The following is an 18,025-nucleotide window of genomic DNA, read 5'->3' as shown; positions in this document are numbered from 1 at the left end:
AGATGTGATTTTTGATTAAATCCTTTAGGACAAAAATGGCAAAAAAACCGACGGGTAGAACCTGCTTTTGTTTTCTGCATTCTTGACTTGTCAAAAAATATTTTAGGCTGATTTCTTCCAGTCAATTTGCTATATTCAGATGAAGAAACTAAAAGTAGAAAAAATTAACAGATTTAGTTACATAATATTTAAAAAAAAATTTTTTACTGAAACAGCTTGATACTTAAACATTATTTCCATTCAAACACTATTTATTCAAAACAATACAGTTTTTCAAGTATTATAAATAGTAACCAGACTTAACAAATATCATAGAATTTTTGCTGTTTTGAACTTTGAGTACTAACTTCAAAATCATCAGATAATTAGGACAATCAAGAATAATACCTAATTATACCCTATAAATGGACTGCAAAATTATTTTAAAAATCTTTAGGTATTTCAGAGCTATCCATAGTCTGTAAAAAATTTATATGCATAGGGACAAACATAATATAAAATAGCAAAGAAAATATTAATATGTGAAAAATGAATACCTTCCTTTTTACAAATAAGATTTGAAAGTTGTTCTATACATAATACTACAGTTTTCTGCTTACCATTATCATCATTAATAGTTTTGAATACAGAAATAACAGTTTTTGTAACACTCAAAAACAAATCTTTGTTTCATGGCTTAGAAATACAATTCCACAAAAAATTACTTAATATATTAAATATAATAATAATATAAAATAAATAATACAAAATAAAACTAAGTTATAAAACTAAATACACTAACTAAAGTTTCGTGAAAACAATTTACATAATTTATTACTTTAGGACAGTTGCTTATATATTTATTAGGTATTCATATAAAAGTGTTTCCCTCACTACATTCTACTAGTGAGGGAGTTCTACTACTGAGGGAAAATTTAAACTTTGTTTTTTTGTTGCTGTTATAATAGTGAGTGTTCAGCTCTGGTTCATCTCAGTATGGACGAGCAGTTGATCTTACAGCTATTAATGGGAAAGATAGAAGCTGTGCAAGAAATAGCATTTAAATACTTGTTTTTCCTTTTCAATGTTTACAAAATGTGGTGTCAAGAAAAGAATGCTGTTTTCCATGAAGAAGATACTTCTTTACAACTGAAACATCGTGTTTACAGTCCTGACCCTCCAGAAAAGATAATGAAATTTTTTATTATTTTTAAACCAGATTAAAAATTAGAACCTGCATATGTCAGTGGTTGCTGACAACTTCAATCAACAGCAGTTGATTCATTACTTAATATTGTTATTGTTAATTCTAAGTTGTCAATAAGAACATTACACTTTGGATTTTCTGCTATAATACTACAGAAGTTTTTGATACAAAGTAAGTATCACTAAAAAATAAAAGCGACGTTATCTTCTTTGAAAATAATTGCCCAAGTATTAGGAAGTTTATGTTTCATGCTCAACAGAAATTGAAAATGTGTAAAACTAACTTTTTTTATCATAAACTCTTTCACTGGTTTAACTAGTAAGAAAAGTGCAAACTCTACATTATTTCTATCAATTCTGTGTCTACTCTCATCAGCACTTTCTCTAAAAGCTGAAGATTTACTTAAAAAATACTTTGGGCAGTCAGGCAGTTGTGAAGGTAAAGCATCCTTTCGAAACCTCGGATGAACCAAATTTTTTTTTATAGAAGTTTCTTTTTTCTCATCAAAATTCTTGATTACTCTTTGAACATCTGGTTCAAGGCAATATTTCCCCCAAATTTAAAAAAAAAAAAAAAAAAAAAAAAAAAAAAAAATCGACTACCACTACAGATTTACAAGAAAATCTCACAAACCGATCATGTGAAATGAAAATGCAGTTTTCATGCAAGACCTTAAGGTTTCCATTCAGGAATAAATTTATGGAACTGGAAAATGATATATAGTTGAATTCAACGATATATATATATATATACTATCCTGCTATTGAAAGTATATCAGGATATATAATTATCCTGATATTATGAAAAGGCTACAAGTATTCATGAAATATTTATGAGTTCCTTCTTATATATTATTAACCAAAATGTTATACTTTAACTAATAATATATTTCTCTACAGATTTAAATAAAACTTACATTACATAACATTGATGACTAACTGTGATCTTATTTGTTAGCACATAATTCATTTCAGATTTTATTGAATTCAAAACATTACAGAAATTTAGTAATTTTAGATTTTACGTACCTTAGAATGTTTTGATGCATTGAAATTCGTCGGATGAAACTCTGTTTAGCACACAAAATCCCTTTTTAGACATGAAGGCAAGTCTAATTTTTCAATATTTGCGTAATTTTCTGTGAAATTAGGTGCACAACACAACAGGTAGAAACCATTCTTCAGCAGATTATCAGTAATCACCAAAGAAATTACTCATAAATCCTGCCAGTAGCAGAAGAGAGGACTTGTTCTTCCAGGGGTGATGATTCAAACCGTAATTTCAAACTCAGTGTTTGAACACCATACAAACCTTAAAACCTAGGTTGAATTACTAGTATTTAGCAGCCTTAGCCATTCAAATATTTGTAGGGCACTACAGAATACGAAAATGATTTTCTTTCATTGTTATAGTATCCAGATCCACTGGACACGAATCCAGTCTTAGTCTCAGAGGTGAAAAAAGATTTTAAAAAATCTGAAAGCTTTTAGATTCTACATTACACCCAAGGGACTTCTTTAACATTTTGTATGTTACCTTTATTTATTAAATATCATGTTCTCTGTGCTTAAACCATAAAATTCAAATCAACAGCAATATTGCAAAATAATTTTAAAATAAGCATATCTTTAGAATTTTTTATACACAGTCTTGCACGCTGAAGATAAGAATGCTTTTTTTTTTTTTTTTTTTTTTTTTTTGTAGTGTTGCCATTGCTTGCTTTGAAATCATCAAGTTTGTTAATAAAAAATTCGTTAAAGTACTACAAAATCTGAAATCAACAATAAAATAAATTCCAAATTAGGGCTTCCACATGCCAATATTCAGTGAAAGAATTACGTTATTCAAAATTTGATGGCTCTAGATACCATTGTTTATCACAATGCGAGAAACATACATACACTTATGCAGATTCTTCATTATTTAATTTCTTTAAATGTAAAACAGGGCGATAATATTTGGTGACAACAATTTGAAAAGAGAAACGACATTTACAGTGAATCAACGCAAAATGACAAAACGAAATTAATAGCCCTCACGGGCTAACACCCTTTGGGTTAAAAACAGTTGTAAATAGCATTACACATTAATCACAAAACTTACTGGAACTGAAGAACCTCCCTTCATAATACCGAACAGCATAAGCATCTATCAAAATTTTGATGAACCTGTTTCAGCAAGTAAAAGCTATTCTGGTGAAAAGAGAAGGATTTACATATTATTACACACGTGGTTTTGATACTTTGGTTAGTTAGTTACAGACACCTTTAACATACAAATATCTATTTTATGCATATATAATTCAAGAACTTGATTTCATGGGCATAATTAATACTAAATTCCTGTTTTATAAAATGAACCTATGCAAATCAATATAATATTAAATTAAAACCATATGGCTTTTTATGCATGCATTACTTGCAAAAATTTTTTTATATTATTTCAAATAAACTTTAAAACATTGCAAAAATTACATACTTCTTGACAAAATTCTGGCATTAAACCTATTTCATAGATTTTGATATTTTTAAAGAGATGAAATCAATATATAAATATTAAGTGTGTTTAAATTTTGAATTTGTATATACCATATTTGACAGCATATAAGACGCACTTTTTTTCCTAAATTTGGTCTCAAAAAAGTTATCTGTGTCTTATACATGAAGGACACAGTCTTATACGTGAAGGTAATTGCATTCAATAATTGTTTATTTGGCTTTTATGAAACGTAAGAACTAAAAGAAACCACGCTATTGAAACTTTTTTTCCTTGTGTGTGGACGTCTAAATAAGGGTGCATCTTATATGCCGTCAAATACGGTAATTTTAATAATTTCTTAGGAATTTATATTTTACAAACAGGAAATTTGAATTATAAAGACAAATATATATATAAAACACAGCCTTTTCCGAAGTAGATCTAAAAAATCTAGTAAACAATTTGAAAACGGTAAATATTTATTACCGAAACAAAGAACACTTAACTTTTCAAAGCTAAATTCACTCACAAAGCCACTGTATTTTCAATGATGTGAATGCCAGTTCTGAATGTGAATCAATAATGATCATTCTGAGGATTTTTTCACTGGCCATCATTTCAAAGCAATCTTACTGCACTGACTAATAAAAGATATTAGTAGTAGGAAACATTAAACTAGAACCTTTTTTACTTGATATATAACACTAAGTTTTAAACGGTTTCCATGCATATATAAGACTTCAGATACTTGTAAAATATAATAATAAAAATTGCAGAATTATTTCAGAGGCAAAACTAATTTATTTAGAATCAAAATATATACAATAGACTACACTTACAAAGGCATCCTTGACTGGTACACTTAAACAGAGAGCAGACCAAAATTTTAATTACAGAGTACAATGAGGACAGCTCTTAGCATCACACCCTATTTTTGGTAATCATTAAAAAACTTACCTTTTTTTCTGTCTGTTGCAAAATATAATTATAAAAATATTCAACAATACACATCATATTTTAATAGGAAAACTGATAATCAGGTTACAAAGGTAATCATTTATCCTTTTTGACACACTTATTTACAAAATTGCTACTGAAAAACAAGCTACTGTGTTAAACCTCCCTAGTTTGCAAAAACTGTAAAAATGGTCATATGCATAGTTTGAGAATTTTACATATTTTGACAAAATCCATCCATGATTTTTTTAAAGGTCTGTTGTAAATGTGGAGCCTGCACTGCTTACATGATCTTTCCTGAATGTTGAATTTTATGTGGATGTCGATATCTCTGGCCAAAATATACATCCACTTTTCCTTGTAAGTGGTTGTTGTAGTAGTAACAGTAGTATACATATTTTTTCTGACTTTTTAGACAGCTTAAAGGGACTGAAATATTACATTTTTGCTGTCGTAATTTCTGCAAGTTAGAAAGCAAAGAATAAACCACCAACTTCATACCCACAAATGTACATGCTGCTGTAGAATCACACTAGATTGACTAATAAATTAAATTATGATTAATAAGTTAATTCAAATTTGCCACATGCAGGTCACAGCAATGCAGAACAGAAGAATTTCAGAAATGTTTATAAAAATTCTTTTCATTTAAATGCTTTTAAAATTACTGGTTCACGAATATCAACAATACATTGAAATTAAGCTAATCTTATGCAAGAACTTTGCATTTTATGATAATTTCAGATTTAGAAAGACAGGATTTGATCTAGAAAATTACATATGTCTTATATAAAATACCTAAAAACTACAATATTAACATTAAGCTAAAATAATTAATAATAACTAATAAAACCTTAAAAACACAATAATACTTCTGATTAAATATGCATAATGTGAAACTGCATATACTTTATACATAATGTACAAAAGTAGCTGCACAAAATATAACCAATGATAGAACCAAAATAGAACTTATTCCCTCCTTTCTCCTAAAATTTATTGATCTATTTAAGTCTACATTGTGAACATCAGTTTCTAGTAGACTAATTTTACACAGTGATAAATTTCAAAAATTGAATTTGAAGTAAAAGGCAGAGATTTTAATTTATACAAAATAAAAATATTCTATTAGTTATGGCTGTGGTAAATATGGATCTGCAAAGATTCTTTTCGTTTAAAAGTTTGGCAACAAAACTGACATTTAAATGGTATTTCACCAATATGTACAAGAAGATGTCGTCTTAAATCATTCTTATGGTTAGACCCCTTCTTACAGAAAGGACAAACAAACCGAAATGAGTTGGTAATCATTCCACTCATTTCTACATTGGAAGAGGCATGAACAACTTGATATGCATCAGAATTAGATCTTTCGTTACACAGAATTTGTCCAAATGAAAATACATCTGAAAAAGATAAAAAATTAAAAAATAAAACATACAAAACATCAGTCTGCTTAATAAACAGAACAAAAAAATTTAAATCAAATTTAAATTAGAAATTTTGATAAAAATACTACATTTATTAAATTTTAATATTTAATACTGACAACAATTTTAGGGCAAATAAACAAACTAGACGATTATAATTTTGCCAAAACGCATAAATAATTTTTTTTTTTAATTATGCTGAAACTCATTTCAGAAATGAAGAAACATCAGAATAATTTGAAATTTTATTTTGCAACTCTAATTCTACATCACATAAATTGAAAAAAATTTCAAAGCAGTATATTTACATTTAAAAAAAGCACAAAAATGTATTTTGAACAGTGCTACTCTGCATAATACATAAAACAAAATAAAGTTCAAACTTATATTACTTATAATCACAATTGTATAATAATATTAATTTATTAATATTACATGCAAAGAGGAAGACATCATAATATACACACATCTATCAATATAATTACCTATTAATAAAAACTAAACTGATATTTGATCCCAAATGTCATGGATTCAGAACACCATCTAATGGCATATATATTAGAAAATAATAACCGAATATTTAAGCAAAAGTAGTTTCAGGAGCAATTAACAGTCAAATATTTATGATACAAAATTTTAGGCTAAAAAAAAACAACTCTGATAACAACTAGTTAGGTGACAATAAGAAATAAATATTTCCTTCATAAATAAATAATGCAAACCTTTCAAGGTAACCGTCCCTGAAAGTGAACACCACTTCGGAGAATATAAACCTCCATACTGATAACTATATCTTCAAAGAAAAGCATTTCCTAATCTGACCAAAGCAAACAAAAATTTACTAATTCAGAAGTCAAACAACAAAAATCAGCGTTATATTTAAAAAATTTTCACAGGACTAGTTTCGATGGTTTTACCGAACCATCATCTTCAGCTGCAAAACCGCAAATGAACAAGATAGGAAATAATGTTTAGATAAGATAAGAAAGCCTGGACAAGAATAAGCAAGTGGCGCCATCTGTTGGCGAAACCAGAACTAAAACATAATTTCTCTAAAAGCCGAAGGCAAATTTGGATTGGAATTAGGATCGTTAACTAGAACAGAAAGATTTTTATGAATGTGAAATGCCTCTAGAAAATCCAGTTCTCCAATGGAAGATGTTTTTTGAATAATTTTGGCAGCAGAAAAATTGAAAGTGTGATTTTCGGACCAACAATGCTGAGCAACAGAAGACTTCTGTGTTTCCTTTTTTCTAACATATGCTTCATGTTCTTTGACGCGAAATTTTAAGGCTCTCTTAGTTTGGCCAATGTAAATTAAACCACACTGGCAAGGAATCCTATAAATACACCAGGAATTCATATCCGGAATGGGGTCCTTGAGTATAGAAGTTGGAATTTTATTGATGGGAGAGTAAACAACCCGAAAGTTAAATTTCTGCAAAATATGTGCAACTTTATAGCTAATTGATGGAAAGAAGGGAATGACAACAGAATTTTTATAATCTCCCAAAATAAGAGTGTGGCTTTTAGTGTGTTGAGATGAGAATTTTTTAACTGCTTCATTAATAATGTTGGGTGAAAAGTCCCTGTCAATAGCTATTGCTTTTAAATAATTTAGTTCTTCATCAAGGGCTAGTTTGGAGGAGCAAACTTGAAGAGCACGGAAAACATAGGAATAAAATGAAGCTAACTTTTGTTTATTTGGATGACATGATTTAAAGTGTGGTGGAAGGCAAACCGATGAAGGTTTACGGTAAACTGTAGTACTGAAGTTGGATATGTTACGTGTAACCAGAATGTCGAGAAACGGAAGAGAATTGCAAGTCTCAAGTTCAAAAGTGAACTGAATAGCAGGATCAATAGAATTCATTGTTGAAAGAACTTTATTCAAGTCATCTTTATTACCTTCAAACAGGGTAAAAGTATCGTCTACGTAGCGGAAGCATGCCGGGAATTTTAAAGTTTCAAACAATTTTGATTCATAATAATGCATGTAGATATCAGCCAGGATGGGACTGAGGGGGCTTCCCATGGCTAATCCCTCAGTTTGCTTGTAATATTTATTTTGGAAAACAAAATGTGTTTGTTTCAAACAGAGTTGAGTGAGAGAAATTAGCTCATCAATTTCGATGCAAGAGAAATGAAATTCGCGAAGTCTGGTTTCTAGACATCTTAATGCACCCTCCACTGGGACATTGGTGAATAATGATTTTACATCAAAAGAAACCATGAGTAAATTACGAGGAGAAATGTTTTTAACCTTTTTTACAAACTCTATTGAATTTTTTATGGTGTAAATGTTATTGTCTAATAGAGTGGAAAATCTACAAACTAAATATTTAGCTAATGGATACGAGGCAGTACCAAAATTTGATACAATAGGGCGGAAAGGAATACCACTTTTATGAATTTTGGGAAGAGCATATAATCTGGCACAATTCGCAACAGATGGGATAAGTGAATGTTTTAAGTTTGTTTAAGTTTTAAGTTTGTTTGAAACAAACACATTTTGTTTTCCAAAATAAATATTACAAGCAAACTGAGGGATTAGCCATGGGAAGCCCCCTCAGTCCCATCCTGGCTGATATCTACATGCATTATTATGAATCAAAATTGTTTGAAACTTTAAACTTCCCGGCATGGTTTCGCTACGTAGACGATACTTTTACCCTGTTTGAAGGTAATAAAGATGATTTAAATAGAGTTCTTTCAACAATGAATTCTATTGATCCTGCTATTCAGTTCACTTTTGAACTTGAGACTCGCAATTCTCTTCCGTTTCTCGACATTCTGGTCACACGTAACACATCCAACTTCAGTACTACAGTTTACCGTAAACCTTCATCGGTTTGCCTTCCACCACACTTTAAATCATGTCATCCAAATAAACAAAAGTTAGCTTCATTTTATTCCTATGTTTTCCATGCTCTTCAAGTTTGCTCCTCCAAACTAGCCCTTGATGAAGAACTAAATTATTTAAAAGCAATAGCTATTGACAGGGACTTTTCACCCAACATTATTAATCAAGCAGTTAAAAAATTCTCATCTCAACACACTAAAAGCCACACTCTTATTTTAGGAGATTATAAAAATTCTGTTGTCATTCCCTTCTTTCCATCAATTAGCTATAAAGTTGCACATATTTTGCAGAAATTTAACTTTCGGGTTGTTTACTCTCCCATCAATAAAATTCCAACTTCTATACTCAAGGACCCCATTCCGGATATGAATTCCTGGGGTATTTATAGGATTCCTTGCCAGTGTGGTTTAATTTACATTGCCCAAACTAAGAGAGCCTTAAAATTTCGCGTCAAAGAACATGAAGCATATGTTAGAAAAAAGGAAACACAGAAGTCTTCTGTTGCTCAGCATTGTTGGTTCGAAAATCACACTTTCAATTTTTCTGCTGCCAAAATTATTCAAAAAACATCTTCCATTGGAGAACTGGATTTTCTAGAGGCATTTCACATTCATAAAAATCTTTCTGTTCTAGTTAACGATCCTAATTCCAATCCAAATTTGCCTTCGGCTTTTAGAGAAATTATGTTTTAGTTCTGGTTTCGCCAACAGATGGCGCCACTTGCTTATTCTTGTCCAGGCTTTCTTATCTTATCTAAACATTATTTCCTATCTTGTTCATTTGCGGTTTTGCAGCTGAAGATGATGGTTCGGTAAAACCATCGAAACTAGTCCTGTGAAAATTTTTTAAATATAACGCTGATTTTTGTTGTTTGACTTCTGAATTAGTATTTATTCGGCGTGTTATTGTGTCTTAATTAAACAAAAATTTATTTAACCCTCTAAGCAGCATGGCTCATGAAAAGCTACATTACCGGCCCAGAGCGCAGAACCACTACACCATGCTAGGAAAACGGAGAAATACCTTATAAACACTTCAATAAATTAGAATGTTTTACAGACCACTCTAATATCTTTTCCTTCAGAAGAAATTTTTTTAGCATCATTTACTATCAATATACTTTTAAAACACAAATTATTAAAATTTATTTTTTATTTGTATTTAAGAAAGAAGTTTGTAGAAGAAAATTTATGTTAATTTTTAATAATGTAAGGCTACTGAGAATTCGGATAGTCTTTATATTAAAACTAAAAATTATATAAATGTTGGCACTTGATTAACAACACAGATGAGCCTGTTGATTTTTATGCAGTTGTTCAGATGAATGGCAATAAACTTAAGTCTGAAATCGACATATTAACAAATTGATTTCGCCATTTTGTTTTCACTTGATTAAAATTTTATTTATAAAATGTTAAGTCTTTACGTAATTTCCAAACTTTCAAATGCACACCTATAGATGGACCACAACAGCATGCTTTAAGTACCACAAACTACAGACTGAGAAACACTGGTCTAAATGCTTTAAAGCAAGGGTTCCCAATAGGGTTAATAATGATCCCCTGAGGGCACTGAAATTTTAAAGGGGATCAATGATGATCAAGTAGTTGATAGCTGAATATGCACAAGTTATAGATTAGCATAATCAAAATCCCATCGATTACAACATATAAGTACTTATACATTAATGAAAAAAAAAAAAAAATAGACACCAAGAAAAAAAACTAATGTAGAGTAATAAAATTTTGGCAATACATTTGTCTAGGTAACATATTTAATTGATTCAATACAGTCAAAGTCGTTAATCCGGACTCGTCGGGACTTCGGCGATTCCGGATTATCGATTTTTCCGGATTATAGATCATCAGTTTAAATCTCGTAAGATGGCATGCAGAAATTCTAAAATTAAAAATATGAAACCGTAATTTATGAAATAAAGAACAATTATGATCTAAAGGGTATCAAAATTTTCAAAAAGAAAAAGCTTAATATTTATTTGTTTACTTTATTAAACATTTCTTTCAATGTAAGTTGTTTAAGTTTTGCTTCGTTTCATGTGATAATACTTTCTCTTTAATTCTATTAAACAGACATAATTTCTTGTTCAGTTACAAAGTTCCGCTGTTCAAGTCCTATAATTGCTGTGTCGAGAACACCGACTAATTTGTCAATCGAAATTTTTTCGTTTTCAATAACCTCTGTCACTTTTCTTCGCTATCGGAAGCGAACTATAACGACGAGGAACTTGTTTTAAATCATATCAAAGACGGAGCATATCGAGATGAAATACTACACTTGGTAAAGAAATTATACGCCAAATAAAATAAAAACATCTGCGCTGAAGATAAGGATAGTGTTGACAGATCAACTTCCAATTCATTACGTCGCGGCGTTCCCCCCGCCGAGCAGCGTGAAATTGATAAACAGATTTCGGATTTCAAAACGTACTTTCGCTTTAGATCCTTTACATATTAACAAATATATATCGGAAATTCTATTTGATATAATCGAAAGTTTAAGCTTACTTTTATAAAACTACTCTTACAGTCTGCAAAAAATAATAAGCCGGATCCAATTCGAAAATTAATGAACAACGCAATCATCAACATTAACTGAAATAGATAATTAGATAATTTTAGCTTATACGTCCATTATACATAAAACGCGCACGCGAAAACGTATTCTGCACTTGCGCACACTCATATGCGCAGTCGTAAAAGGTCTTACGCGCACGCGCAAACGCCTATGCGCATGTGTCTACGCGGCGCATGCGCAGAAAGTTTTTAGTTTTGAGGTCCGGATTATAGATCATTCCGAATTATGGGTGTCCGAATTAACGACTTTTGACTGTATTACAGGTTAATGCAAGCACAAGAAGAGCCATGAAATGCTGGTACATTAATAAATGGTGTAATGATTTTTAATGCGAGCATGTAAACATGCATGCACAGTGTTGTACAGGTGATGGATGTCAGTTTGGGGGTTGGTTGGTCAACACAGGAACGGTTAATATTGGTTGTGGATGATGCTGGATTTGTCGTCCAGTGATGTTCCATGCTTACTCAATTGGAGAAAGATCGGGTTATCTGGCAGGACAAGACAAAACGCTGACACTCTGTACAGCATATTGAGTTCAACAGCGGGTAAGATGGTGAACATCATCCTGTTGGAAAACACCCCCTTGCATGCTGTTCATGAATAGTTGCAGAATAAGTTGAATCACCAGACTGAAAAACAAATGTGCAGTCACGGTGTGTGAGATAACCACAAATGTGCTCCAGCTGTCATACGAAAGTGTGTCCCAGACCATAACTCCAGGTGTAGGTCCAGTGCATCTAGGCTGCAGACAAGTCGGTTGCAGGTGCTCACCTGACCTCCTAACAAAAGCACGGCCATCAATGGAACCAAGGCAGAACCAGCTTTCATCAGAAAACAAAACAAATCTCCACTCCGTCCTCCAACAAGCTCTAGTTTGACATCACTGGAATTAATGGCAATGGTTTGGAGTCAGTGGAATGCATGCTACAGTCTGTCTAGTTCAGAGCTGTCCTTCAAGTAACCAATCTGTAACAGTTATGCCAACTACAGCCTGAATTTCCACTGGAGATGCAGTACAATGTGCCAAAACCATATGCTAAACATGGCGGTCTTTCCTCTCAGTGGTGCTGCGTGGCTGTATGGAATCCGATCTTCTTGAGCCAGTACCTTCCCTTGACCACTGCTGCCAACAATCCTACACAGCGGATATATTCCTGCCACAGCTTTCTGCAGTATCACGAAATATAAAAAAAATCCATCTTCTCATAGGTCTATTACACGACCTCATACAAACTCACCAAGATTTTGTCTTAAACACATTCTTGGCTAATATCACCTCACTACATCAAATCACAATGATAAATAATTCACATGAACTTTTACAGCAAATATTTAAAGCAAACCTGATTTTGTTCATAGTGACACAACTAGCACCACACTTATACACCTAGCTCAAAATCTGAATAGACATCATCTTTCAGTTGTATAAAGACGACTATTAAATTTCACTCATCTAGCAGAATTCTTCTTAGAGTTGGGATTTCCTCCCCCCCCCAATCGGTGTATATATTAATGAAACTGATACTCATATATAGCTGTATCATGTAAGGAAGAATTCCTATGAAGTAAAGCCAAGGGAAAAATATGCTAAAATTAATTAAAATATTTTTAAAAATCAAGATTTTTGTGCAGTAAGTGGATGAAAAAAGTAAAAGGAGGAATACAAGAAAACATAACCAAAAAATATGAAGAATACGATTGTCAGTTATTGAAAAGGACTTACTTCTCGAGATGATCTATTGTTATACAGAAGCAAATTACAGAATTTAAAAGGTTTTAATGCTCACTTCCAAGACATTGAAAATTTTAATGTACCAACATGGCTTGATAGCAGAGCTGATGAACTGCAATATATGATTTTGATATTAAGCAAGAAGAGTTAATTGAACTGAAAAATGATGTTAAAGTGCAAGTCTAATTCAAAACATGGTAAGTTTTGGAATTTAAAAGTCATCCAAGAAAAGTAACCCAAAATAACAGTTGCTACTGAATTTTCCTCTTCTTACCAAGTAGAAACAGGGTTTAGATAAGCTAATAATTTAAAAACAAGAAACAATTTGAATATTTCTGAATAATGTATTAAAGAATTAAGTTAAGCAAAATCATGCCAAATATTTGAAAAAAATTGCATCAATATATTGAGTGCACCCATCACATTAATTAAAACTGAAATTTTGAACAATTTGAATATGTGATTTTGTTTCTGAAAACTAACTTGTTTTTAAAATTAAAAAATGATAATACAAAAAATAAAAAACATAAATCTAACAAAGCTTTCCCCCCCCCCAAAAAAAACTTTTGTTCATGTTCTTAGCTTGTTACTTTTAAGTTATTTATGTACAATTATTTGTATTATCACATTGTATGCTGCATATTCCTAGAAAAAAATGTACGGGTATCAACAAAGAAACCTCCCTTTGGGGGGGGGTCAATACAAGAAAAAAAAGATGGGAATCCCTGCTTTAAAGGTATTTGTATTCTATTATGCAACATCATGCAAGTCATTCACTCAATTTATTTCTAGAAAATTCACAGGATGTTATTTTAGTAGTTTTTAGCATTTCAAGTAACTATATATCATACAGAAAGAAAAAACATACAATACAGCTTATTTCTAAAATAAGAAAATATTTATTTTTATTCTGCTTTAACTTGCATAATTATTCAATCTTTTTTTAAAAAAATGGACTAAAATGGAACAAGATACTATGCATATATAACATATTCTACAGAAGGTATCGAATGTATTCTACAGAAAGATATATATTCACTTCAATTTACATGAAGGTAACTTTTTACAAGTTTATTCATAATGAAAATTCATATTTTCATCCAAGACAATTCATGATCAACTATTAACATTAAAAGGTTAACAAAGAAAAGATCTTGATAATCAAGCATGCTACAAATATGCTGCTTGTAAACTAAATGATGAGGTTAAGTGTCATGAAAACCATACACAAAGGTCATTTACTTCGATAAAGCTACCTGCAGGATATAGATCCAATGAAAAGATACATTTTGTATCTATGTAACAGCAAATGAGACAAAAAACAACTTATTTGCTAGCTAATAACTGAACCGCAGGGCTCTAAGGGACTAGCATGAGTCCTTTGTTAAACTTGTGACTGATTTTTTAACTGTTTGTTCCTTTTACTTGCTTATTCATTTATTCCAGGAAAAACAAGCCTTGATTATCATAATCATACTTTCAATAACACTTTTTTTCCTAAAAGTTAGGGTGCAGTTGGATTTAAATTTGGTCAAATGCATTGTACATAACTTAACGTTTTAGCAATTGCTACAAAAGGAATTTTTTTCCATAAATTCATTGCTTTATCAAATTGGCTAACATCAAGATGAAGGAATTAAAGTCCATCATTTAGTTTTCTATTAAAAACTAAATGATGTTTTGACTAAACTAAATGATGTAATGACTATTTTTCTTTGTGGCTATTTTCTATTAAAAAATGTTGGTAGATTATTTTAATTTCAAAGATTTAATGACAATATTTTTAAATCTCTAAGAAAATTTAATCTTAAATATGAAGTAAAAATTTTCTGAAGAATTATTGCTTAGAATTTCTTCCAAGATCAAACGATGTAAAAGAACAAAAAAATACAGGTGGCAGCTTCTGATATAATTGAGCCACAAAGTTAAATTATTTTACGTAATTTCTGTATATTTCGTGTTTACTTCTATTTTATTTTAAAGTATTTCATTAAAAATATTTTCTCGTTCATGCAGTTATTTGTATTCTATAGTTGTAAAAAGTAAAATAGTTCAATAAAATTTTTAATTTTGCATTAAAAATGTGAGCCATCTGTTAAAAATTTCATAATTAATCAATGACCTAAATATAGCACACTGGCTGGAAAAATTAAATGAACTACCACAAAAAGGTGCCTTCTGTTTTTCTATTAAATGAAATCCGCAAAATGTAGATGGGTGACAGCTCAAGATCAATGTTGTCAGAGTCCAATGGAGTTCACCTTTGCTACGCAGAAATACACAAACTTTTGCACATGTAGAAAAGAATGAAAGGGAGGCTTCAAATTCTAATTTCAAGAATACTAAGAGAAGTTGGAAAAAATTTAACATCTAGAAGGTGGATAACATTTGATGAATTGTGATGAATGGCATACAACAGAAAGAATGGAAGATGACAACTACTCATATAGGTTTATAAGAATTTAAAAATAGCTAAAAGTGTCCTGTCAAATATCTAAGTCTTAAAGATACTGGTGATGTATGAAGACAACAGATCAAAGTCGAAAAAGTGCCACATCAGACTATCACGACCATTCTTTGGTAACAATTGCTAAAAGAAATAGACAACTGACATCAACCCAGATTGCAAGGGAGTTTTGGGCAGCTACAGGATCTCATCCAAATTACAATGCGAGTGGCAAGCTGCACATAAAAGGCTATATGGAAACAAACACATGATTTATGTCCTGCTGGACTGGGCTACAAAATGAATCTGCTTGTAGTACAGCCAAGATTATCGTGCTTGGAAAACCACAGACTGGAATCGAGTTCTATTTACTGATGACTCATTATTTGGAGAGTGATTTCAGATATGTTACAAACTAAAGGTTACTCAAGTTTCTATGGTTGTTCTTTTAATTTTTCTCGACAACGTACTTAATGATTTTTGCAATTTGACCTAACGTGAATCTTGCTATGTACTGCTGCTAAGTTTATAATTTGAAAAAACAGGAAGTTTTTCACTCTGCACTCTAAACTAATTTCAACAGAATTTCAAACTGATAAATTTGATTTAAAATAGACCCAAAAAAAATCATTAAAAATTTATTATTACATATTTATGTAAAACATACTAATTTGAAATTTAATAAAAATTTAGATTAATTTAATTATTCCTCTTCTGAAGGGATAATTTCATTACATTTCATAATTTTCTTAACATTTTACACTAAGAAAAAATTTTAATCTAAATACTTGAAAAAATAAAACTTACTGTATAAAGTTTTTATTTTATTATGCATGATTTTGATACAAAATACATTAATTTAATGTTTAATACATTATTCTAAATATTAATTTTCAATTAGGCTTTCTGGCTGAATTTATAATATTTAGTAATTCTCTTAGTTTTATACTAATACAATCTTAAGTATACAAAGGAATTAACAGTCCTTAAACCTGATATAAACTAAGTAATTAATATACCATAATCTTTTAATCACATGTATAAATAATGTATACTATTTAGAGAATTAAAGCAAGATTAAATATGAATATTTACCTATTTAATATTATTTAAGTCCTTACACAAAGACTTTTAATCAGTAAAATTATACTGAAAATCACAAAAAGTGGGAACTGGAGTTAGAATTATTTGTTTCATTAAAAGATGGTAACAGAGCATTTTTATAATTTTGCTAATAAAATTTCTTTGCAGAATTTACTTTTTCTTTTACACCTCATGATCAACAGCTGTTCAAAAGCCACATTTTAAAAAATGGCCTAAAATCAGATAAATTAAAAAAAACGGCAGATTTAGTGGCTTATTGAGAGGCCAGAAGAATTGATCAAAAATCAATCTTCCTGTTTTACTGAGCAGGTTAGCAGCTCTGATATTATGCAAAGCCTATAAAACTTAGAATTATAAAATAGAAATGTAAATTTTTTTAAGTACATGCACCTAATTTTAATTACAATTTTATGGAATATGACTAAATGCAAACTGCAGGCAACTTTATTGATATGTTTTTATCACAAAAGCTTTTTGTGACGAGAGACTATATGATACTTCAACGACTCATTACGTTTGAAGCATTTTGAACAAATTTCACATTTAAATGGCTTTTCACCAGTATGTACTCTTAGGTGTTGTTGTAGATTGATCTTCTGATAAAAGCTTTTGTTACAAAATTCACAAACATATCGAAGGAATGAAGAAACTTCTGCATAATTTTTTACATTTGAAAAGCAAATTCTGCGTTGTTCAGTTTGCATGAGACGTTTCTGCTGATACAGAAGAAATTCTAAAACAGAAAAAAAGTAGTTAATAAAAATGAACTTGCTGCTACACTACCTTTAAATTAATCTCACAGAAATAAAGTAAATAAAATCATTTACATAACTTAATATATAAAACACAAGTAAACAAGAATGATAAAATAAATTCATAGTGTAATTAAAACTACGAAGAACACACAAAATTAACCTCCTTATATACACACTGCTTGGCAAAATTTAAATCTAAATTAATAATAAAAGTCATAGGCACATATCCCCTTTCTCCCCCAAAAATGTAGAAAAATTATCTTTCTTACTTGAAGATTGAAAGCATTCATATTTTTAATAAAGATGAAAAACTTATACAAATCAAAACTATTCAAATGAATCAACACGAATATTCAAGAAGCCAATTTACTGAAATAAAAGGCTTCCAATACAAAGCTCTATTTTCCTTCAAATAAAACACTTGGTAAATTGTCAATTTGGTTAGCATTTTGATTAAATATTGTTTCATATAAATA

General features: G+C 30.4%; 1 protein-coding gene across 1 annotated transcript in view; it reads right to left on the bottom strand.

Annotated features, from left to right (window-relative positions):
• The window catches only part of LOC146994360 (zinc finger Y-chromosomal protein-like), a 58,309-nt gene that overhangs the window by 16,089 nt on the left and 24,195 nt on the right, over positions 1-18,025 (bottom strand). Inside the window, exons 3-5 of the mRNA XM_085826345.1 lie at positions 17,260-17,527; positions 12,289-12,395; positions 5,913-6,027 (exon numbers count right to left, since the gene is read on the bottom strand). Of these exons, the coding sequence (XP_085682471.1) occupies positions 5,913-6,027; positions 12,289-12,395; positions 17,260-17,527 (490 nt within the window). The remainder of the gene's footprint in view (positions 1-5,912; positions 6,028-12,288; positions 12,396-17,259; positions 17,528-18,025) is intronic.

Source organism: Stegodyphus dumicola, chromosome 11 (genome assembly GCF_044657685.1).
Source record: "Stegodyphus dumicola isolate Sdum_Otavi_A_Nest chromosome 11, ASM4465768v1".
Lineage (NCBI taxonomy): Eukaryota > Metazoa > Arthropoda > Arachnida > Araneae > Eresidae > Stegodyphus > Stegodyphus dumicola.
This window is presented reverse-complemented; position numbering and strand designations above follow the sequence as displayed.